At 44.4% G+C, this 24,140-nt stretch overlaps 1 protein-coding gene across 3 annotated transcripts in view; it reads left to right on the forward strand.

The window, feature by feature from the left end:
* LOC142904013 (leucine-rich repeat and fibronectin type III domain-containing protein 1-like protein) overlaps nt 1-24,140 on the forward strand; it is a 138,310-nt gene that overhangs the window by 58,887 nt on the left and 55,283 nt on the right. For all 3 annotated transcript variants that reach the window (XM_076049945.1, XM_076049943.1, XM_076049946.1), the window contains 6 exons: nt 10,921-11,137; nt 12,138-12,289; nt 12,452-12,705; nt 12,847-13,090; nt 13,182-13,339; nt 14,995-15,375. In XM_076049945.1, the coding sequence (XP_075906060.1) occupies nt 10,945-11,137; nt 12,138-12,289; nt 12,452-12,705; nt 12,847-13,090; nt 13,182-13,339; nt 14,995-15,375 (1,382 nt within the window). In that variant the 5' untranslated portion in view covers nt 10,921-10,944. The remainder of the gene's footprint in view (nt 1-10,920; nt 11,138-12,137; nt 12,290-12,451; nt 12,706-12,846; nt 13,091-13,181; nt 13,340-14,994; nt 15,376-24,140) is intronic.

A 24,140-nucleotide genomic window follows, 5' to 3' on the forward strand; every position in this document is an offset into this window, starting at 1 on the left:
TGCGAGATGTGAGATTCCTCTCAACCTGCTATACTTATCGTCCCCCCCATGAGATCTGCCCCTTCCCTTCCTGCATTGCACTTGTAAAAGCTTACCCTGCTTTGAGATCTTGAAATAGTGGCAAAAGTCTCGGTGAAAGAGAGAAGTTGGAGGCAAGAAAGGGATGAAAAGCAGAGCTTGAGAAGTCGATGAAGGGACCATTTAGCGGAGGAAAAGAAAATAGGAGAGTGGGGAAACTTGATTAAAAGAAAGGGTCTATATTTAGTAGTGTTTCAGATTGGGAAGTGTTTGATGTCAGAACCCTATTAGCTACAGCAGAGGGTTTATTTGGAGAGCGGAGAAAAATTGTGCAAGTGAGACAGATGGGAAGCAAAAAAAAAAGAACAGAGCAGACCTTTTGTCGACGTGCTTCAAGGGGCTTCAGCTTGTGACCCTTAAGGCTAACACAAACATTTTAAAGTTGTAAGGTTTTTTTTTTAGGTGGAAAAAAACAAACAATGCTGATTTTCTGAACCAAGAGAGAGAAGAATGTGAGTCAGAGAAAGTGGACGTTGTCACGGGTCTGTGGAGCCGAAGCAGCTCCCGATTTTTCAGTCGACAATAAGCGCCCCTCCTTGCATGACAACCTTCCTCTCACTCGCCTGGCCGGCTAATAAAAACAGTGAGTGCGATGCATCTATTATAAAAATTGCCAGAGCTGACAATTCTATCACGCAGCCATGGTGAGAATGAAATAGAGGTTACTTGTGTTGTGAGGTCGTGGAAGAGGGAGGCCATTGTGTTGCTGAAAGAGCGAGGAGGAGGTGGGAACAGAGAAGATCCCAATTAGGGACCAACATTTTGAGAGCAATGTATCTTAAAAAAGGTAATGATAGAAGTGTAAGTATGATAACATGTTGGCTTTCTTACAGAGAGGGGACCAAATGACACAGAGAGGAGATGGGGCTGCAGACATGTGTGTGCGTGTGTGTTTGTGTGCGTGCGTGCACTTGTGTCAGAGTGTGTTTACTCGGCTCGGCAGTGAACTGGAAGCTGTGGTTAGTGTAACAATCGAGCGCATCGCAACGATAGCTGACGTGCAACGCTGGCCACCGTCGCAGCCGCCTCATTATCCCCTGTGGTGACAGAGTGAGAGCAAAGCGTTTTCCGGAGACGACAGAGAGGCACGGTCATAGAGAGAAAGAAAGAAAGAAAGAAAGAAGGAAGGAAGGAAAGAAAGAACACACATGACAGTGACATAACAGCAGGGAAAGAGTAATGAATTCAAATAGGGGACAGCGTGTGAAATGGAGAGAGAGAGAGACGTAAACAGAGAAGGGCGACAAGAGTGACTTGTAACAAAAGACCCATTAACACATGTCTGGATTCCATCAGCTGCTCTCAAACAGCCTCTCCGAGAGAAACTGTGTGTGTGTGTGTGTGTGTGTGTGCACGTGCGTGGTCACACTCTTGCAATTCTGTATAACGGGGACAGGTGTGAGTTGTCAACCAGCAGAGGGAGGACATTTTTGGCAAGTGAGGTGAAGTGCATTTTGACATCATCACAAAGCCTCAACTTTAAGGAAATGCTATGAACCGACTTTGGGTTCAAGTTGCTAGCAGCCAAATTGTGGTTAAAACTATTAAACTAGGACTCAGGTAAGGGGTTGTGTTTACTTGCACAAATAACACAGAAAATGAATGGAGGTCAATGTAAGTGCTCAAAACATTGACAGACGTGTGTGTGTGTGTGTGTTTGCAAATATGGCATTGTGCAGACCGATTCAAGTATGGTGAGGACATTTTTGTCTTGCCATCATAATGTTATTATTTCATCTTAGGGTGAAGGTCTAACTTTGGAGGACAGGTTTGATTGGAAGTGGGGTCCTCTTTAAGATAGAGAGACAAATGTTTACACGTGTGTATGCAAATCCAGAGTCGCATCAGGTCCATGTTAGAAATGAGGCTCGGTCTGGTCAACTGTGCGTAATCGCAGCCTGTGTGTTTTGGTCTGAGTGCTTAGGGGATTTAGATGAAATGGGATTTCTCAGAATTTCATTTTCTTTCTTTTCCTGTCAAAAAAGCTGTCTTTGGATCAGCACAAATACACTAACCTCGTAAATAGCAGTCCAGATTTTTCCAAGAAGTTCCAAGAATCCAAGCAGCTTCTTTATAGTCACGGAGCCATGAAGTGACTGCTGCAAAGCTCCTGAAAGAGTCAACATATGAACAACAAAGGGAGACATACTGAAAAAAAAAAAAAGAAAAAATCTGACAGGTCCACCTGGATAGAAAATTCGTACAATCACCTTCCACTTTTTTCTCCCTTTCTGTCAGACTGTTAAGCAGATGGATGCATAAAGTAATTCTAAACGACTGCGGAAAACGTTCCATCTGGAGTGCCCGGTTAGAAAATGGCAACAAAGGCTGTGTTTGGCAGTAAAACCATCGACTTCTCCAAAGATTTTTTTTTTTTTTTCTCTCGGATGCATTGCAATGCTTTACTTTTATTGACGTGCAGACAATTCCCAATATCAAGCTTTTCTTTCAGCTTATTCACCATTTTCTTCTAGTGGGTCTTAATAAGTTTATTGCCTTGTATCTGTCTTATGAGCCCAGATACCCCCCCCACCCCCCTAATAGATTTAATTTAATTGGCATGTTATTGGATGTTAATGTGCACCGTCTGCATGGGAGTCATGTTTAGCTGCATTACAGAAACCTGAAGGTGCATTTTTTTTTATTTTATGTATTTTTTAAAGGCGAGGGGTTCTTTCTGATTTCTTTCTGAAGAACTGATGTAGTTTTTGCTAAATTAAAGACAATCTGCACCTCAAGCCAAAGTGGGCAAGGAGTCTAAACTGTTTCACACGAGGGCTGAGTGTGAGGCTGCAGTATTAGGGCCCGTTTACACGAAGACGAGTTTCTCTGAAAACGCAGAAATAATTTAGTCGGTTCGGCCTTGCGTTTACACAAAGCCAGCGTTTTACTGAAATCGCACGGACCGAAACTGCACATTTTCAAAACCTCACTTCAGGGGGGGATAGGTTTAAAAATGCCACCCTACCTGGATTTGTGTAGCTTTAAACCCCTCCCCCACCTTACAACCAGAGCGGCCGGGAGGTGCAGACGACCACTTACAACAACAACAACAACTATGTTGGGCAACGGACTCATTACTGCAACTAATGATCAGCCTGCAGTCCTCCCATTAACCTCCACTACAACAAACCGCAAACAATAGTGAACAATAACACGATAGCCGTGGATCCATCGTGGATTGTGTGAAAAGTGAAATTAAACACAACGAAAACGATTTGCAAGCCTCCTGTTTTACTTTTTATTGATTTTCTTTTGGGTGGTCGGACTGGGATATTGAGGCAGGAGACCTAAATGAGAAAAATGCTAGCAAACTTTTACTGGCACGACTCCCAGTCAACGTTAACATGAACCTTTTAAGGCTTTGTGTTCGAAAGTTACTCAAAGCAGAAGTTCAACTCTGTCGTTTATCCACACCGTCTTTTCACAAGTGATCTTTCTTTCTGTTCTCTGTGGTGTTAATAATGAAGTGCCTGTGTAAACAGGAAGATTTTTCAAGACGGCTTCGTGTAAACGTGTTTTTTTTTTTTTATTTTATCAAGAGTGTTTCTGAAAATTGTCAGCGTCAAAAAAATCTGTCTCCGTGTAAACGGCCCCTTAGTCTGGGTAACACTGCTGCTGCTGCTGCTGCTGCTGCTGCATCTTCACAACTGTCTCAGACCTATGGCAGTAATGAAGCTGGCTAAAAGTATGAGTTGAAAGTATTGAATAAAAACCTGCTGCAGAACTTGACAATCCTCCATGTGCCATCCAATGCTGCTTTAATTGGTTAAAGCTCAGTCTTCCGCCACTGCTGCTACCACATCTTTTTTTACTGATGGATGTTTTAAGGCGAGTGGTGCGCTTACATTAATGCAGATCCCGCTGGGAGAGATGCCCCTCGCTGTGGGACGGGAACGACTGAAGCCAACAGGAACTCAGGTTCCTTCCTCTATGATTCACTCTCCTGCTGGCAGAAGGGTCTTCAGATGAACATGCATCACATGAATAAATTAGCTTAAAGTAGCTGTTATTTATGTCATACCACTGTTTTTCTTTAGTGACGCAATAATCCCCCGCAAACTCAAAGTTGTCGTCGCCAATAAAGGAACACTTTTTTACAAAAGCCGTAAAGAAAGAAAATAGTTTTAGGCATTAAATTAAGCCTATAGATTAAAAATGAGCTCCGGCACTGGATAAAAAGCGACACCTCGGCTCTTTAATGCTCGTACAAGGACACTTTGGTGCATTGTGTACTGTATACTGGATAAAAATAAACCGTGGGCCACACAACATTGCAGTTTCTCCTCACTGCCTCTCTCTCTCTCTCTCTCTCATGCTCCCTCTCTCTCTCTTTTTCTCTCAAACTGTCTCTCTGCCGCCTTCTGACGGCAACACTCCAGATTCATTACTTACGAGATCTCCAGACCATTCTTGCACTTTCTTGCATCCCCCATACGCACCCATACACACCCATACACACACACACACACACACACACACCCATGCACGCACGCACGCAAACACACACACATACACATTCTCGCTACACACCCACACCATATCGCACACACACTCACACTCTTCCCACCTCCTCACTGTTACCATCCATGTGTCATTGGCTGTTGCTAAGTTACAGGCCCCCACCAAGTTTTTTTCTTTCTTTCCCTCCCGTATGTGGCCAATAAAAGCGTTGCCTTCACCAGCGCTTTGACAGACACTCTTCTGTTCGTCCACTTTTGGTTTTTTTGTTTTTTTATTCCCCTTTTCATGGCTCTCCTTTCAACTCTCGCGTTCACCTGCTTGTTTTGTTTTGTTTTTTAGCTTTTTCCCCCCCGCCCCTGTCCTTTAAATGACTTCCCTTTCCGCCAAAACCCCACTCTGGCTGCGGCTGCTCTCCCGTTATCACGCCCGTCCATCTGCGGCACGCGGCGTAATGCTGTTGTAATTACTGCTGTTGTTGCGCGGATCAGAGGCTGTTTCGATTCAGTGGCGTTTTTTGGCTTATTGTTGCGCACACACAAGGCGAAGACTGTGCAGATTTTGTTTCAACATTAATCGCCAAAGCATTATGGGAAGATTAGGCCCCGGCGCGGCTTTTGCACACTTAAAGCAGCGCAAGTAAATCGATGTGCATGTAGACACACACGCACACAAGTTCCCCTGAATATGTGATTGAGGAAGTGTACGGGTGTGCATGTGTGTATGAGAGACAGTATGTACAGTACAGCGTGTTAGTGTGTGTCCATGTGTGCGTGTGTAGCCAACAGATGGATGATGCTGCTTTCAAGGTCGTTAATAACCCAGTGTTCTCAGTAGGCGAGACTGTGCAAGGAAGACGAAGCGCACACACACACACACACACACACACACACACACACGTATGCAGAGTACATGCAGCTATTATCTTGCCAACAGGAACGCGAGCAAGTGCTCATAGGCAGAAACATGCAGGCGCTCGGCGGCCAACAATCCCGTTAAAAGGAAGGACAATATCACACGTGGCGAGTGCCATACATGCGCATATTTCAGCATGCGTGAGCACGGCCGCATTTCATTTTCCAACTCCAGGGTTTTTCAGAGAGCCGGGTGTGATAAGCTCCCGTGCAGGCGCGAACGTATCCGACGATGTTCATGCTTTGCCAAAGACACAGTAAATTATGGCGATAAGACAGAGTGTGACGGCGCGGCGGTGCGCTGACAGGGCAATCCATCTCCATTCTGAGGTGGGGCGCGCTTGCCGAGAGGCGGCTGGACGGGGCGCAAATGAGGGGTCAGGAACGCGCACGGCAAGCGGCACCGTGCGTGTGCGCGCACGGTCGCCGCGGGGACATGGATGGATTGCTTATTACGAGGTGCAAATTTCATATCGGCGAATGCAATTATCCAACCAGCTAGTCCCAGGCAAGTGTTTCTGATTGGACAGGAGGCCATCCCATGAGTTCCAGCTCTGGGGCCACAGCATCTTCATGTATGAAGCCGCCTCGCACATGGTTAATCGCATCAAATCTGACGCAAGGGTTTTTGCCCGAAGAGGCGCCTCATGTTAATAACATAAGAGGAGCAATTTGTGTGATCGTCACCCTAAAATGGATCCAGCCTGGACTAAATTGTCTGACTTAATTTCATGAATAATACCTCAGAGACACAGACGAGCAGCAGTTTTCTTTTTATCAAATTCATCTACTCAGGTGGTCATCAATCCACAAAATACAATTAAATAGGGAAGATTGTATTTCCTGTTATCATCCTGTTAGAACAGAAATATTAAACAAACAAAAAACAAATATCTGAAGTCATGTCTGCAGCATCCGGCATCACGTTGAAATAAGATTCCGTTAATCCCCATAGTTGAGGGTTAGCGCCGAATTTGGGTCAAGTCGTCAGCTGCAGATGTTTACTTTGCCTGTGTGAGGTGAAGCCGCTAGAATGAAGCCCAGGCACGCTTCCCAGGCACTACAGTACTTCAGCCCTCTTCAATATTGTGTATTTATTTATTTATTTATTTATTTAATATATTTCTAAAGTGATTTTAACCCAAATCCTGTACTTGATTACTTCTCTGGTCTTTTTTTTCTGCTCCTACTTTCATTTTGGTGATTGTCTTTGATTTGATTCTTATCTTTTTCATAGGGGGTGGTGGATCTTCATTTATCAACCTTTCTAATGAGTTTAATTATAAGTGTGTTGTTATTAGTGTAGCTCATTGATTAAGTACAAGCCATTAATCCTCAAGGTTTTAAATGACGTTTAATCTGTTTGAGCGCTTCGGCCCGCCGCTGAATTCCTCGTTTTGATCGGGGGAAACTTTATTGTGGTCACTGTCCGCTTGCCATTGTGCGGTGAATGCATTGTGCACGCATGCATGCGAGGGGAATAACACGGCCCGAGCCGCAAGCTTTTGATCACATATTGTTCTCCGTGGCTGAGGAGCGTCGACATAATCAGAGGAATGTCGGCCTTGATCCCGGCGGTGGCTCGAGCTCATTGTGTCCTCAATCAGTGAGATGCTGCAGCGCAGAACTCTGTAAACACCCAGATCAGGACGCGTTCTAGCGCCGCTGGCAAACAAGACACTGATGAAGGCGACAAAGGTGAACATTCCTTGTTAATGTGAGCGGTCTCTGAGGGTCTTTTCCTGATTGAATTAAACTCTGCAATATTTCTGCATCATGCTGGCCAAAGAGCGCTAAGGCAAAAAAAAAAAAAACGGCAACATCATTTTATTTCCCTCTAAATTGCAACAACTGTGTCTGAAACGATGATGGGCACGTCCTCCATTATTGCACCAAAACTATTAATCGTTCACTTCAAAGGAGAATTTTGAACACTTAGCGATGTTGAATTCCCTTTTACCCAAACATATCTGAACACACTCTGCCTGCAGTGGTTGATTGATTTTTGACGAATAAAGGAAAAAGGGGGAGGGGGATCAAAGTCTCTTTGGCGAACAAAGAGACTGTCAGCACGTCTGTCTTTGCATCAACATAAAGTGCAAACATTTGAAGCTGTTGGAGACGCCCCCGCTGTTGTTCTGACTGTCGACGCTCGTTTGTGGGAAAGTATGAATATATATATATCAGTGCAAAATGGGTGCAATTAGTCTGACACAATATCGGCTGCGTTGGCTTCCGAGGTATTACCTGGTCTTGGTGGCACCATTTGCCTTGAAACAGGTTCAAAGCCCCTGCGTTCTTTTAACTCATTGTCATTACTGACGTACGAGCCACCAGCTCCCTGTTGCTAAAGCTGCTATAGCTTTGAAAATGGTGGCGTAAATGGCATCATGTTGGAATGTATAAGACCACGCATTTGGAAATCTATTAAATTCATTTAACCTCGAGTCACTATTTTAACTGCTCATGTATGATGAAGGAACCGAAACAAGGTACGAGATATAGCTGAGACACGGATTGCTGAGGGGTGTCGCAGACGTCTTGACTTGAAATTCTGCTTTAGGCTGCTTCAATTATGAAGCTGACATTACAAATAGATGCATCGTACCGTAAAAGAGTCGCCCACATGTTAAATCTACATTTAGTCTCGCAGGGAGCTACCCCTAGGGGTAGGCACGTTTGATTACTGGCTGACATCACAACTAATATAACAAGGCGCCAACATTTTTGCAAAATGAACTTGTGAGTGTATGCTGTCAGTTGTTGTCGGCTGATGTCAACTAGACTGCGTCAAATAGTATGCCTGTCTTGTCCCAAAGGCAACAGTCGTAAAGAAAATGAATCCATACCAATGAAAAGCGAGAACAATTATGAAGACGTGACGTGAAGTGCGAATAGCAAGCGAGGACACAACATAATGTGACAAGTATCAGGTGACTCGGTTACACAATATTGCAAGCAAATGATGCTCCTCTTGGTATCCCTTTTCTCATTTTAAATATATAATATTAATCAGTTGTTAAACATGGTTGGCAAGATGAGCCCAAAGGATCAGGTGCTTTGCAAGTCTGCAAAATATTAAAATGCCTTGAAAATCTCCTTTAAGATTCCACTCTAGTCTAAGTTCTACTTCAATAACCTTCTCTAAACACTTTGCAGTTTGTTTTTGGCAAATTTAGAGTTAAAGTGACAAATAATGACGACCATGGCAACCCGGCATGTAGCTTTTGCTCGAAGTCACCTCCATTCTTCCATGTCAGACTGATACAGTTGAGTTGACTGGCCATTAGTGTCATGACGGACGAAGTGGAGGCCTTCCAGTAAGTCTGTCGTGTGATTCATTTTTTCCGAGTCACGAGGCTTTTTTTTAAATTTATTTTTATTTTTTTGAAGGGCAGCATTGAAACCATGAGTTTGAACCAGTTGATGAGACTTTGCGAGCGCGTGGCCACCAGACAGCTGGAGGTTTGAAGAGTTCGGGATAGAGTGGCCAAGCTCTGCCAGGCATGAAATATGTCTCAAGCGTTACCGAATCCTTGAAATTGTCATTCAAGTCATCATCCAAAAACCATCATGGTCCGATCTGCTTGGTGGCAAGATTGGTTTTCTCTTGAGTTATTAACTCTTCATGGCTGAACAGATGCAGCGTTGACTAATGGTGGGTGACTGATCTCTATCATCTTAAACAAACGACTCGCAATAAAAAAAAAAAGCATATGCTGATACTCTTGGGGACTGATATGGTGTGTGTGTGTGTGTGTGTGTGTGTGTGTGTGTGCACGTGCGTGCGTGCGTGAGTGCGGGTGCATGTGTGGGAGAACCGATTGAAGCAAGCACCTAAATGATGTACAGAAAAAAAAAAGAAGAAGCATCATATTTTGACTCATGCACACAATTTGGAGTTAGAGTGGGTGAACCGTTGGAGGATGTGGACATTGAGAACCAAAGCTGTTACAGACTCCAGAACAGTAAACACATTAGAGACAACAGAAACCATCCTACATAGTCATGCAAAGTGATTGCAATGCAATGTGATGAACTCTAAGTGTGGATATGATATGAGACCAGGCTGATTACAAATCATATTGGATTACAATGCATTTGACGCTCTGGCTGTAATTTTATGCATTGTCTCACTCCTCATTGTCACTGTTGAGTCTGTAATGTCCTTGTGTGTTCAGTGGAGATTCGACGCTCATTAAACCGCACAGTGAGTCAGTTTATTTCAGTGTACATGCAGTGCGGTATACCAAAGTAGACTGTAGTTTAATGTATGAATGTATAGCTGCAACATCAGTTGTTCAGTCTGGGAATACTTGTCCTGTTGAAGTCTCAGCGATAGAGGTCGTTTTATGTGTAAATTTATGCATCTCTGCCTCTGGAAAAAAAAAAAAAAAAAAGTCATTTGTAGGCTGTGTTATAACTCTGTTCTTTCACGTGGTCTCATTGCAGATGAAGCTCGTTATCTCCGCAGCGGCAGTAAGTGTGTCACATCCGGTGCTACCTTCGCTGCACCGCTTCCATAGTATTTGACAGGTGCTTCTTAAAACACATAGCGGGTGATAAAGGGGCGGCCCTGAGAGTCGGGCACATCAGCTCAAACACAAAAAAATGTTTTTCTTCTCCACTTTGTGACAGGACTGAAGGGAATGGTTTGTCCCCTTTCACTCCCTCACAGCAAGTGTTTTGGTTTTTTTTGTTTTTTTTACAGTGAGTTACCAGGGCCTCTTTAGACAAGTGTCTGTCTGATTAGCGACAGCATTTATAAAGCACATGATACATGCAAGTACGAATATTACTGTGGACTCGAAATTAGCCATGCTACAACTGAGTTGTGGACAGTGTTGAGGAGGTGAGCAATGCCGCCTAGATGCACCCGTTTGACTGGATTTGCAGGCGGATGGATTCTCCACAGCTACATTTCATCCAAGCAGAAAAGTGCAAAAAGAACAGGGAACATAATACCAAGAAAATTGCCATCTTCCAATTCACCAGACCCATATTGGAGCCCATTATGAGTTCGCAGTACTGTTTCACTCAAACTCTTTTGAATTTCCTTTCAATGATTTCCGATTGCAATGCTGGACTATGGAAGAAAAAAAAAAAAAAAAAAATAGCCGTTTTTAAAAAATAATAATAATAAAAATGTTTTATGTTCCACAGCAGTGTGCCTGTTAAAATGACAGTTTCAGGTGCTGAATTAAAAAAAAAAAAGATTCACCTGGTTGATTGCCCCTGCAAGATTGTTAATCTTGAAAAGCAGTTGGATGTCTCACACAAGCGGCTACATTTAACCCAGAGTGACTCCTCTACTTTGCCTGAGAAAGGCAGCGACTGCAACTATTTCTGTTTCTATTGTTGAGTTTGTCGAGGGGGGGCTGAACATATTTGAATGTGCTCTTAAGTTAAAAATAAACAATAATAACAAAAAAAAAAAAATGTTCTCCCTTTTCTATCCATCTTCCAGTTGTCCTGTTCCTAGCGGGGGATAATGGAACGGCTGTGGTTCTCCCTACTATTGCTGGCAGCAGCGTGCAGGGGACAGCCGTGTCCGAAACGCTGCATGTGCCAGAGCCTGTCGCCATCGCTCGCCATCCTCTGCTCCAAGACGGGTTTGCTCTTTGTGCCTGCCGCCATAGACCGGCGCACCGTGGAGTTGCGACTTCAAGAAAACTTTATCACAGGTGAGAACCCTCACTAGCCTGTCTGCCGCCCCATAGCGATACCATTAGACCAGTAGGCTTAAAAAAAAATAGGTATCTTATTACAACAGGTGCAGGCTGTTAACAACCAGTGTACCAGTGTAAAACTGGATAAAGCAGAAACATTATTTAAGTTTGTGAATGCCAGAAAATTTGTGTTTCAGCCAGTGACAAGCAAAAATATAAAAAATAAATCAAATGTGAACACTTTCTTAAATGTGAATGTGTCAGCCTTACAAGTTGGCTTTGTGTGGATAATGTACAGCAAGAACAGCACCTCACCATGAGTTCAGGTGATTTTTATCTCACTTTCAAACTTAAATTGAAAAGTTTTTTCTATATATTGTTTTGTTTTGAGTACTGTCTCATAGCCATTCATGAGTCACCCACCAGTCGTCTTTGGATACTTTGAAATGTACTTATTTTTAAGAACTGCAGCGCCGCTTCACCCTTTATTCTAATCTGGATTCCCATTAGCTCGATTTACAGCAGCCATATAATCTCCCCCGGCTTGACTTTAAATAAATTATAGTCAGTCACTCGTCATAACAAAAGCCACATGAGTTAAAAAGAACAAAAAGAAGGAAGAAAGAAAGAAATCCAAACTTCCTTTGAGAATCTAAGAGGGTATTTTAATGCACCATTAGCATGTTTGAAAAGGCAAAGTAGGGATTTATTAGTCAACTAATCAACGGCGTTGGAAGCCTCTGAAACAGACAACTGAAGGTCGGTATTGGTTTTAAGGCTGGAGGCATTTTGTTTTACCTCTGAAATAATATTATTCACATAATAAAACAACACTTTTATTGTTGACCACATTTATTTTAGTATAAAATAATTATCAAAGGCATTAATAAATGGGGTGTGCACACTGATTGGGCCATCTTTTTATTTGACAGCACACTATAGTCGAGTCTGCACCATCAATCTGTGTATGACTACATTTTCTAAACCCTCCTCTCGTTCTGCTTGCTAAATCCAGCTGTCCGGCGAAGAGACTTTGCCAACATGACCAGCCTCCTGCACCTGACCCTGTCCAGGAACACAATCAGTCAGATTCTGCCCTCAGCTTTCAGCGACCTGCGGCGACTGAGAGCTCTCCACCTGGACTCCAACAGATTGACTGTGATCAAGGTAAGACTGATGGATGTGTGTGGCTGGACGATGTGCGTGGGACTCAATCGGTAGGGACCTAGTCAACTAATCAACGGCCCTGGATGCCATTGAAACAGACAACTGAAGGTTGGCACTGAATGTTCCCGTTAAAAGCCTTTTTTACTCCCTCTTGTCAACCAGGACGACCATTTCAAAGGTCTGACTAACCTGCGGCACCTGATCCTGGCCAGCAACCAGCTTCACTCCATATCCCCGCACGCCTTCGACGACTTCCTGTCCACGCTAGAAGACCTCGACCTCAGTTACAACAACCTGGACCAGGTGCCCTGGGAGACGATCGGGCGACTGACCAACGTCAACACCCTGAATATGGACCATAATCTCATAGAGAACGTCCCTCAAGGGGTCTTCACCAACCTGCACAAGCTTGCCAGGTAGGTAGACATCGAACTCTGCCTGCAAAGATAAATCATGCGGAGGGCCACCGTCTGGTTTACGAGCAAGCAAATGAATTACTATTGATCCAGGATCAGTGTCTCCCCTCCTGCACTGCTGACCACAGTGTTCTTTCACAGGCTAGACATGACGTCCAACAAGCTGAAGAAAATCCCCCCGGATCCTCTGTTTCTCCGAATCCCAGTTTACGCCAAATCCAAAGGCTCCCCTCTCACCTCCCTGGTGTTGAGTTTTGGTGGCAACCCGCTCCACTGTAACTGTGAACTTCTGTGGTTGAGAAGATTGACCAGAGAGGACGACCTGGAGACGTGCGCCTCTCCTCCGGACCTCAGTGCCAAATATTTCTGGACAATATCAGAAGAGGTGACATCTTAAGGCATCGCTCTCTCTTTTTTTGTGCCGTGCTTGGAAGTGAGAGAAAAATTTTCTTAACATGTGAACTTTGTGTCCCTAGGAGTTTATTTGCGACCCTCCAGTACTCACCCGCAAGTCACCACACACAGTGGCGTTGGAAGGTCAGCCGGCCAGCCTCAAGTGCAAAGCCAACGGCGACCCAGAGCCGGAAGTCCACTGGATCAGCCCCGAAGGGCGGCTTATATCTAATAGCTCAAGGTACTAAGCCTCTGTCAATGCACTCTGAGGCTGGATTTACACTACTGGTCTCGATGTTCAGTTCTGACTTGATGCCTGCGTCCTTTGTTTTTCTACAGGTTGGTTGACTCTCGCAGCCAACCTGGAATAATAAATTAGCCAGCAAATAAAAATAAAATAAAATCATAGTAATAATAAAAATAGCAATAATAAAAAACAGAAGTGGCATACAGCTGTAGGCCCCAGAGCAGAGGGAGCCACACGCATCAGCTCACCACCACCATTGATGTATTGATCAGCATGTGTAATTACATCATTAAAACGCTCCATTTTCACACTGGCAATGACTTACAACTGACAATTCCAGGAAATTTATCGTCTCACAGATGCATTGGCGTTTATCCGTTTAAAATCCAATTTGTTGCACATATGAAGGAGGCCTGAAAATGAAGCCTTGATTACATTGGCCTTTTTCCTGCGTAATGTGTTCATGCCGCAGATCCAGTCTGTGCCACTTGAGAGAGAGGGGGAAAACAATTAAAACTGGCTCATTTTCTGTCTATCATTTATCAACGTTAATCTGTAAACTACTTCGACCGACAAATTGTCCGCATCTTCAGTTCCATGTTAATGTTGTTGGACACTGTTGTTATTTTTCGTCAGCTGCTCTATGCAGCGTTGGTTCTACCTTGGCATGGCAGGATGACCAGAGCCATTCCCGTCTGACAGGATAAAATGCAGCTTTTACACAATAAATGAAATGGCAACAAAGCTCATCCAAGAGGCGAAATGAACCTGCTCAGCTCAGAACTGGCTCTCTTGATCCATCTGGTGTAAATCCTGCCTCATTGTCTTGCCTGAGTCCCTGAAGTGTTGATCCAATTGTTTTCCCCTCTCTTCTTTTCCTTCTTCTTCTCCATAAGCCTAATTGCACAGTCCTTAACCGAAAGCGCTAATTTAGACAATTTTGCTTCCCCCTTTGCGACCACCTCTCCAGCTCCGGCGACGTCAGAAAGCTGGCAAGCCATTTGGCAGGTGCACAAGATGCTTTATGGGATTCCCTGTTCTGCACCAGACTGCTGCCATGTGCCAACATGCCGAGCACAAAACATGCAACGTGTCGTACAATGTTGTCGACTGGGGTGTTTTTTTGTGGGCCAATTCCAAGCCAGGAATAGAAGTTTATGTCGCTGCATATTGACAATCCAATGTCAACTTTCCAGTTTATTGATATAGTCAGTAATGGATGTGGGCTGGGATAATGGAGATGCGATTGAAAAGGTTGATGAGGAGTTTCATGCACAGGGAGAATGAGAGTGATCTTTATAGACAGGGTATGAAGCAAATAAGATTTTCAATGAACAGGCAAACGGTATATCACTCTTTTCAGATAAATTGGGAGAATGACGACCTGACTCTCACATGCCGACCCAAAATGCAATCTTCGTTGGTTAAAATTATAATCTGATCGTATCAAAGTGTCTACAGGCTCGTCAAATTTAACTGAGGGGAGGGAAACAGATTTAGCAGGAAAGTGGCTGGGACTGAAAAGACTATAAGAAAATCATAGCCCCTGAACTTTTGCTAAACTTTCTGTTTATGTTGTTTGTTTGCTTTTGTTTTTCTTGCTGGATATTTACTTTTCGGTCAGGCTGACTGATCTTTTCCCCTTCCAGAACCTTAGTTTTCCCCAACGGGAGCTTGGAAATCAGCGTGACTTCCATAAAGGATTCGGGAAACTTCACCTGCATCGCCTCCAACGCAGCGGGCGAATCCACGGGGAGGGTGGAGCTCGTCGTCACGGCCATGCCCCACCTGGCCAACAGCACGAGCCGAAGCCGGGACCCCTCCTCTGAGCCCGCCCCCTCTGACATTCTCACCTCCTCGAAGGTGGCGCTGCCAAACAACGAGACGAGGGGCGCCGACCGCCGGGTCTCTTTGGTGGAACTGACAGGAAACTCTGCCCTCATTAGGTGGAGCAGTCAGACCCCAACAAATGGAGTTAGGATGTTCCAAGTCCAGTACAACAGCTCAGGGGACGACACGCTGGTCTACAGGTTGGTCCGTCTTGATGGAATATTTGTGTTTTTTTTCTTTGTTTTTTTTTTAAGGCAGTGGGATTTCATTCGCTGGCTTTGGTCCTCAGGGGCGTTATTAAAGTCCCTCCCTGTGTGGCTGAGTGCGTCCCTGCGTGTGTCTGAGAGTTTGTAAAGAGACATCAGCTGCCGCTGTGCGAGGCTGAGCGCAGACGATAGATGATGGCAGTGGAGATTAGCCAGTCAACCAGTCATAAAAGTCTAATCAAGTGAAATGATAAAGACATGTGAAGTGGAACAGAGCCATTGTCGGGCTCGGCTGAACGCAAAGAGACGACGCGGCCAAATGTGATGATTGTAGCTGTTGAACAAGTTTTAATGCTTGTCTGTCATTTTGCTCCGCCACTGTGTTTGCAAGACGATACTGCTGCTGCAACGACCCGTTGCTGTGATCTACATTATGCTGCCATAAATATATAGCGTATATCCCATCCAGGACTTAATAGGATCCTTTTGCTGTTTGTTATCACTCTGATGATGACATTTTTGTCTGACTGCTGTAGCTCAGGGTGATGACGAAGGAAGCGTTTGGTGTTTGTACACGCAGCCTGTCTGACATCCCGCACAAATATATTCACTTACATTGACAGGCTGTCAGGAGGCAGAACAGCTATTATGGCCGCAGAATCTCTATGACGCTGCTGTTCTGTAGACACCATCCGACAGTGACTGCTTGTAGTATACTCATACTGTTTTCGTTCTACCAAACTCTTTTTTCCATTTGCCCGCCCCCCCCCCATCCTAATATGCGGGTAAGCATGAAATCTTAATATCAGTAGCCAAGATAAGGCCTTACTTCAGTTATGAGAGATGGGGGCTGGTTTTGGTTCCTCTGGGAACACTGGATACCTTAAAGTGAAGCTAACTTGACGCACAGGCAAAATAAATATATGCTGTTGAGCTGTAGTGATAATAAGCAACAACAGATGACCGCTGCGGCTGACCCTCCTCAGCCGCAGCGGTCATCTTGCAGTTTGTGTTGCAGAAAGTAAACATTGCATGAGCCTGTGCAAGAAGGATGCATTGATCGTGAACTACTAATAATTCTCTGCGAACATCCAAACACAAGATATAATCAATGCAGCAGAAGGCTTGTAGCCAGGAAAGTAAAGTCCAAAGTTCTCTCCATCGCCGTCTAATTTCCCCTTGCAGCCGGGTGCTGCACATCCCCAGCCATTTTCAGCAGTGAGAAGTTCCCAGACACTGTGGCGTTGTCATGGCGACGGGCCTGGAATACCTCTTGGCCCCCGAAATAAATGACAGGTTGCTTTTCATGCTGTCGCAGATGACGGACAGTTACTTTATTTCGTGATATCAAGAGGTGGTAATCAAATAGCCAGATTTATCACTCTCGGGTCTGGGATATCACGGACGAGGCCGATGCCTTTGTATTAAACTGGCCAGAAAAACACACTTTCCGTCCTTTATTTGTATTATAACATATTATTATTTTTTGTATTACGTTTACTCTGATCAAGCTGGGCTTGTCTCATAGGGAACAGCGATGCTTGAAAGGAGTCTTTTGACAGGAGGATCAAAACTTTTTTCTTTTTTTTTTGCAAGGCCATCCCAGACTTGGAGAGTCAGCCAGTTAGAACAAAGCGCCAGTGTTTCTCCCGCTAACAGCTCCGTATGACAGTCGTACAATGGAATAAGCTTGAATATCCTAATTTATGACTGTATCAGGAGGGTGAATTCTGACATAGGAATTGTTTTGCAAAGCCCATCACAATCGTTGGCATCGTATCATTAGCATGCCACACACACTCAGGACGTCAGTCATTCATGCCTCCAAAAGTATTGTAGCTCAAAAGTACGACAATCAGCTATGAGTGTGCGGAGAACACTGCACTCTGATTTCAAAGAGTTCGATTTTAGTCCTCAGAAAAGAAAAAAAAAAAGATTTTAGTCCTCAGAACACAAGTGCCCGTATGCATGCAGAAAAAAATGTTTCACATATCCATCAACGTACAGCATAATGCAAGAATTCAGTCAGGGTCATATTGAATGTAACATGCAACCGTGTTCGGCAGGTGCAGATGCAGCGTGATAATCATCTCAGCACGAGCTCATGTCATCACAATGGGTTCTTTTTCACGGAGTCTTGCAGGTCCTGTGAGAATATACATATTAACATATCCATATATCCACTTTCCGTGGGTGGCCCTGTGATTTTGTTCCATGTTGACTCGGGCAAAATGTTTGGAATGCGGCTCTTTGTTTGAAAAACTGGCATCCTTTGATTCTCTCAGCAAGAAGCTTTTCTTTCCTCCTCGCGCAACACCTGGAGGTCTTCAGCCTCGTCAAGGCTGCAGTTCAAGAGCTCTGCAGGTTGACACATGACGACTCGCCGGTGGGTCTGTTTGCATAACTCACGATGACCGCTTCATTATTGAGCAGATTGTCTGCATATTTATGCCACAAATCAATCTGCATCTCTCAGACCTTTAATGGAACTCCCACCTTCGACACTTCAGACTTTGGATGTGCACCAGGCGCACGCAAGTAGGCGTCAGGAAAGAGAGAGAGCGAGCGAGTGAGCGAGCGAGGGAAAATACGCTGATTGTCGCTCTGCCTTCACTTTGATTTCCAAGCGTGTCGACAATATCGGCAGCGCAGGTATTATTAGGAGAACCACAAACTGGGACAACATCACAGGGGCGGTTTAAAACTACAAGCTCACACACTCGCTCGCACATGTTTTAAACACAACATTTTTCGTCAGTGATGTTTTCAAGGCTTCAGGTTAAAGAACTTTGGGTAAAGTGAGAAGTTCCATCCAACTACGTGGAGAGAACGGATTGAAAATCTTGGAAGACAGACAGATTTTTCTTAAGACTGGTGTTTATGTCGCTCCCATCAGAATATGATGAAACAACCACATTTGAACATTGAACAGAAAATAAAATTGCCACGTGCCTCATGTTTTCCTTTATCCCAGTTTACCAGTTTAGCCTGGTTTGATTTATTGTTGATTTGACAATGACAGTACACAGCAGCAGCTAATTTGCATCTGCAGGCGAACAAAGAACAATAAAGGCAAATCAAAACCATGGCAGTGGATCAAAAAACATTATAAATACAGTTGGATCTATTTAAAACAGTGAACATGATCCAGCTGGCTTTTAAAGCAACAACGTATAAAATGAGTTCCTCATTTACTCAGCAACAATACATATAAATAGTTGAATCTGAAATTAAACATCATTAAATAGTCTTTTGACCTAAAATATAGTAGAAACTTTTACAGACAGATGTTTTAATATTCTATATTTATGCTTTCTATATATTCATTTATTTATTTTTTCTACTTTGTTCCAGCTTCCTACTTTGTTGAACCTTCCATGTGTTGAGCGATATTGATAATACTCGTGATAATGTTGATCATACTCGGCCAATAATGTCGCTCTTGTTCCTCTGCTGGTGCGTTGCAGATTCTTGATTGTTGTCCAAAGCCCAATGTGCTCACTAGATAATTGCAGTATCAGCTGAGGAAACCACCATTTGAGACTAAGAGGGGGATTAAGTCTTCTCGTGGCTGGAATCAACACCTGACTGGGCGTGTTGGTTGAGATATCGGTGTCTTTTGTGACAGATTTCCAAGAACGGACGCAAGTCAAAAGAGTAAAAAGTAAACTTGACTCTTTCTTTTTTTTTTTTATTATTATTGGCCAGAGTTGACAGTATCATTGTTTAATATGAGACCCAAAGCTCAGCGGATCGTAAATTGCGTTGCACATTGGGCACATGTAGCTAATTAGTCCATAAGCAGGCGTGTCAATACCATAATTAATTCTGAGGCTATGACATGAACGATGGAGACAAGCATGTCAGTTCGCAGCACCGCCAGTGGAAGAAAACACGTCCGCATCTGAGCAATCTAAGAGCCCTGCTTTTCTTGTTACCCTACTTAATCACATCAGATGGAAGCCCGGCCCGCGAGAGTGATACCACACCCGGGATCGCAGAGGCACGGCCAAATTAACCCCCATTAGCTGGCATCGTCACCGCGCCGTCTCTGTTCTCCAAATGAAAAAAAGAGAAAATAAAAACAGCCCAGAGTGCGTCTGCTGCCCGGGGTTGCGTTTTTACGTCTCCTCTCTTCTAGGGCTCCTTGGTCAATATCCATTAGAGGGGTGACACAGAACGCCACGCAGAGAAGAAGAGGAGGAGGTGGGGAAGAGGCGGACAAGGAAGACAAAGTGCTGGCGGGGAGGGTCGGGTGCATGTATACCTAAGAAAGGAAAAGCGGTCTCAATGTCCTAATTGAAGAGGCCATTTGGGCTTCGCTTTTCTTTAGGTTTTCTTTTTATGCTTTTTTTCTATGATGGCGTTCAATTGGGGTTGTGTTTGTTTCTCTGAAGCTGCGGCAGTGTCCGTTGTTGCGGGTGCCTCTTGCTGACTGCGTGGAGTTTGCATGGAATTTGCATTATAAAGGGTAGATGTTGCATGCATCCCTTGCATGCGTAGGTTCTCTGCGGGTGCTGCAGCTTCCTCCTGCTCTTCAGACACACGTCAAGGCCAAAAGGCAACTCTAGATTCTGTGAGTGCAAGTTGCCGTCTGTCCCTCTGTGTGGACCTGCTGCCAACTGGTGACTTGTCCACAGCCTACGCCCCGAGACAGCTGGGATAGGCTGCAGCCCCTGCAATCCTTAGCAACACAGGTTATGGACGGACGGACGGACGGACGGACGGACGGACGCATCTCATCTTAAAAGCTCATTGTCTGGAGGTCTGTCGATATCGACCGTGGAGCTGACGGAACGCCTTTCCAAGTGTTCTTCCTCTTTGCCATTGGACATAAGCATCGCTGAGTGGCTACGTACACGATCGGCGGTTGCCATGGTTCCACAGGGAACTGAGGGGGATCTGTCTTTCTTTCAATTTAGACCAGCATGCTGGTGCAACACTTCAGATGGTTCAGTTTTTTTTTAGTATTTCCGCGAAGGGGGAATTTATTAGCTAGTGAGTTTACCAAAAAGAAAACAAAGCAAGCTGAAAGCACCATTTCTTCCCTTCTTTCTTGTCTTTGCTTTTGACCTATTGAGAACAGTGCTCCTGCCCTGTGCATCCAGATCACAGCTTCTTCTGATCCATACGCTGCCCTGAGTGTCCTTGTACATTGAATTTCTATTTTAGCAGCCAGCTCAATTTAGAACCATTTCCACTTGACAAAGAGGACCAATATAGTCCAGAGATTTTCCTGAAGTATTCAAAGCGTAGCGCGGCCCCTTTGACGCAGTCTCCAAACCCCCCAACTACTTACAATCGATGCCATTACGGCGCCGGGCATGCGCAAGTGTGTATGTGTGTGTCTGCGTGCGTGCGTGCACGCCTCACGCGCACGCGCTTGGAAACCACTGGTCGACAGTGAATTAGTTAACTCGGTGTCTCAGACATGCTCTCCAAACCCCCCTGACTAATGTAATCGATGCCTATTCAAGAGTGCGCCGGCGTGCACGAGTCATTAGTGTCCGCGAGCGTGCACGTCGGACCGGCGCTGGCGGTCGCACACCAGCTTAGAACCCGGCGCCACTCACTGACAGGAACAGACCTCAGCAGGGGGGCTGCAGTGTGGCGGATGTTAGTGCGGAGTTCCGTCAGTCTGTGTGAGAGAGACGGAAAAAAGAGAATCAAAAGTCGTGTTAGCTTAGGGTGTTTAGCTGCTGGCTCTTAATGTTTAATGACAACATTTGCAGAGGGGCGTTCACATCTACGGCACACGGCTGCTGCATTTCTAAGCAGTTGAGTTTGAATACTCACAGATCCATTTTAAATACCTCCCGTATCTGTACATTTTCCAGCTACTCAGAATCCGACTGGACAAGTCAGCGCACGTTCAGGAGAAATAGGCGGGACCTTCTCCCAGGGTCTGTTTGTGGCTAACAAGGCAGGAAGCTACTGCTTGCTTATAAACATTGGTGGCCACAGTTTGGATTCTGTGTTGTGGCCTGAAAGAACAAGAAAGGCTCTTTTCTACTCCAGTTTCAGTCAAAGCCACTGGAGGGGTTGTGTTACCGTCGGCACTCGCACCAATAGGAAGCCTTGCTGCTGTTGCAAACCATTTCTACTGCAGTACTGCAATCATTTCAGTGCCTGATTTTGAAAATTACAGATGTCTGTCCGTTCAACCTTTTTTTAAGTTAAGGTTTCCATGGATATGGAGACTTTTTTTTTTTTTACTGATTGAGGGTTAAATGCTAGTCTGTTTATCCCAGTTGTTTGTTTGTTTTATTCTTGTTTTATTCTTATTTTTAAAATCAACTCCAACAACGTTTGATTTCACGGTGCATAAACTACCTACTAAATCCACACTCTTAAAAAAAAAAGAGGAAAAAGAGGTCAAATATCTTGCAAAATGCCCTGCCGTTGGGCAGATATTTAAAATGTAATTTGGAAAACGCCAGATGTCCTCCAGGCGGAGCAGACCCTGCAAAGAACTGCGACAATTGGTGGAAATTTCCACGCTTTGGCAATTAAGGCAGCGAGTGAGTTTGCAGATGTTTCGCCTTAATAAAATCGATGTTTGATTCCGTTCATCGCCAGAGCTTGAGGCTCTTGTGTTAAGTCGTCGGTTCCGAAAGTGTCTACACATGTGCTCACATGCATGCACTGGCCCACACTGACGCGCAACACAGGCGCTTCCTGTAAATGGACACCGCTTGAGAAGCTCACGCCCTCGATCACCTTCCTCCCCAGATTCCCCGGCACTTTTGTCTGTCTAGATTGGCTCAGATTGTCACACATCCCAACACTGTCAGTTGGTGATGTGTGTGTGATGTGGGATGCGACTCATGAGCGAAGCTGCCGCTTTGCCTGCTGCTGCGTGTTGTGAATTGATGTTTGTGTGCAAAGAATCTCGTTCTCCACACTGTTTCCACACCACACAATGGCAGAAAGAGGTCAACGGGAAGTTTGTTTCATATATATATATATATATATATATGTATATATATATATTTATTTTTCAGTCACACAGAAACTCCTCAAAAACACCCTCAAACACACACACGTACGCTCGCATTGTAGATCACTCACCTGGGACCTGACTCCCGTTTTGTTTCTTCTTTTCCTTTCCTTTCCTCTCTCCATCTCGACTGCACGGGTGACGGCCCTCGCTTATTTTTGGGTGATGGACGCGCAGGCGAGCGTGCTCGGGATGCGGCGATACGTAAACATGCATTAATAAGCAGCAGTTTTTTTGTTTTTGTATGCGCTAATGTTTCCCATCAGCAAATACAAACGTTGTTTTTCTTGCCACCTCGCCATGTCAAACGCAGGATGACTCGCTGGCTTAAGGCATTGAAGCGTTGGTCTGACGCTGGTGGAGGTTTTCTCCTTTTAGCTGCAGGTACTGTATAATGTGCATTCAATATACTCTGTTAAAAAAAAGTGACAATTGAATAGTATTATCCTCTTGAACCATGCATAATGCTTGGCACACGCATGTATTGTGTGTCATAATATATGTTTGTCAAGTGTATGCGAAATTAGCATCGAAGCTAGAAAGGGGAGCGTGCTAATTCAAGTGGGTGAATGTGTTTATGTGGGAAAAGCTTATTCATGAGTGACTCAAATTCATCCAATTTAAAGGTCCCCTATTATTTGTATCATTAGACCTTTTTTGTCAGCCTTGTGCTTATCATTAATTTATTTCCATAAAATAAACAAGACCGTATGTGTAGCCCTCTGTTTACAGCCTGCTGCACCTGAACTGATGTGCGTGTGCGTGTTTGTGTGTGTTTCAAAGGTGGAGCAGGCAAAGCAGTAAAGGACTTTGCCGTTCTCATTCCTAGCGAGTTTGTTGACAGGACGGAGGCAGATTTTGGTTTTATTTTGGCAGTTAAAAGTTCAACTTTTAAAGAGATAAGCAGCTGCACAGCCCATCTGAGTGAACTGTTACAGCAGTGGGATCCCTACTTCCCAAGAACTGACTTTTTTTATGGAACACATTCTGTTAAACTATTCATGATTTAATTTGAAGTGCAAACTATTGCAAATCATTCTCACCCTGAAAGTGCAAATGCATATATTTAAGAAATGGAAGACACAAGGAAGACTGCTGTTTGTCTTTCATCATTTCTGATAGTTGCATGTGGTTCTTTGGCTGTTCTCCCCCCCCGCCCCCCGCTGTAATTTCTAAATTAGCATGCGGCTATTTACAACTTGTTGGTCCGTGGCCAGTCTTTTTTAAAAGTCTGGCAGTTAATTTTGCTCTGCGAGGCAACAGGATGGCAGAAACGCACAGAAACCGTCTGTGCTAAATGGGGCGATGTGGACGAGTTAGTCTTGGTTAGCCCCGTCATGCACTAAATTACAATTTAATGAGTGAGCCCTGGCCTCGCGCTTTTGACCTTGGAATGGCGCACACTAAATTATATGGCTAATAAAAACCCAGGAGTCCATAAAGCGTTTCTTTTTTGCCACAGCGGAGGCAGCGGCTCGACTTAATTACATCGACTCTTGACACACTGACAGCTGTAAGAGAGCCCTCGCTGAAGATTCTGATCAGAGATTCACAATCTCACGCTGGCTAATTTTCAGCTCAAACTGTCGTGAACACCAGAGGATGTTGCATTTTGGGAAATTAATAGCAGCATATCTGAGTTCAAATTGTTTTTCGAGGTTTTTATTATTTCTTTATTTTTTTTTTTTAGCTGAGTTCTATCGCACCCATATCTCTAATTAACAAATAATGTTTTACTCAGTCAAAATGATCATAACTC

Source organism: Nelusetta ayraudi, unplaced genomic scaffold, assembly GCF_046127955.1.
Source record: "Nelusetta ayraudi isolate G7.1 ecotype Tasmania unplaced genomic scaffold, CSIRO-AGI_Nayr_v1 ptg000120l, whole genome shotgun sequence".
NCBI lineage: Eukaryota > Metazoa > Chordata > Actinopteri > Tetraodontiformes > Monacanthidae > Nelusetta > Nelusetta ayraudi.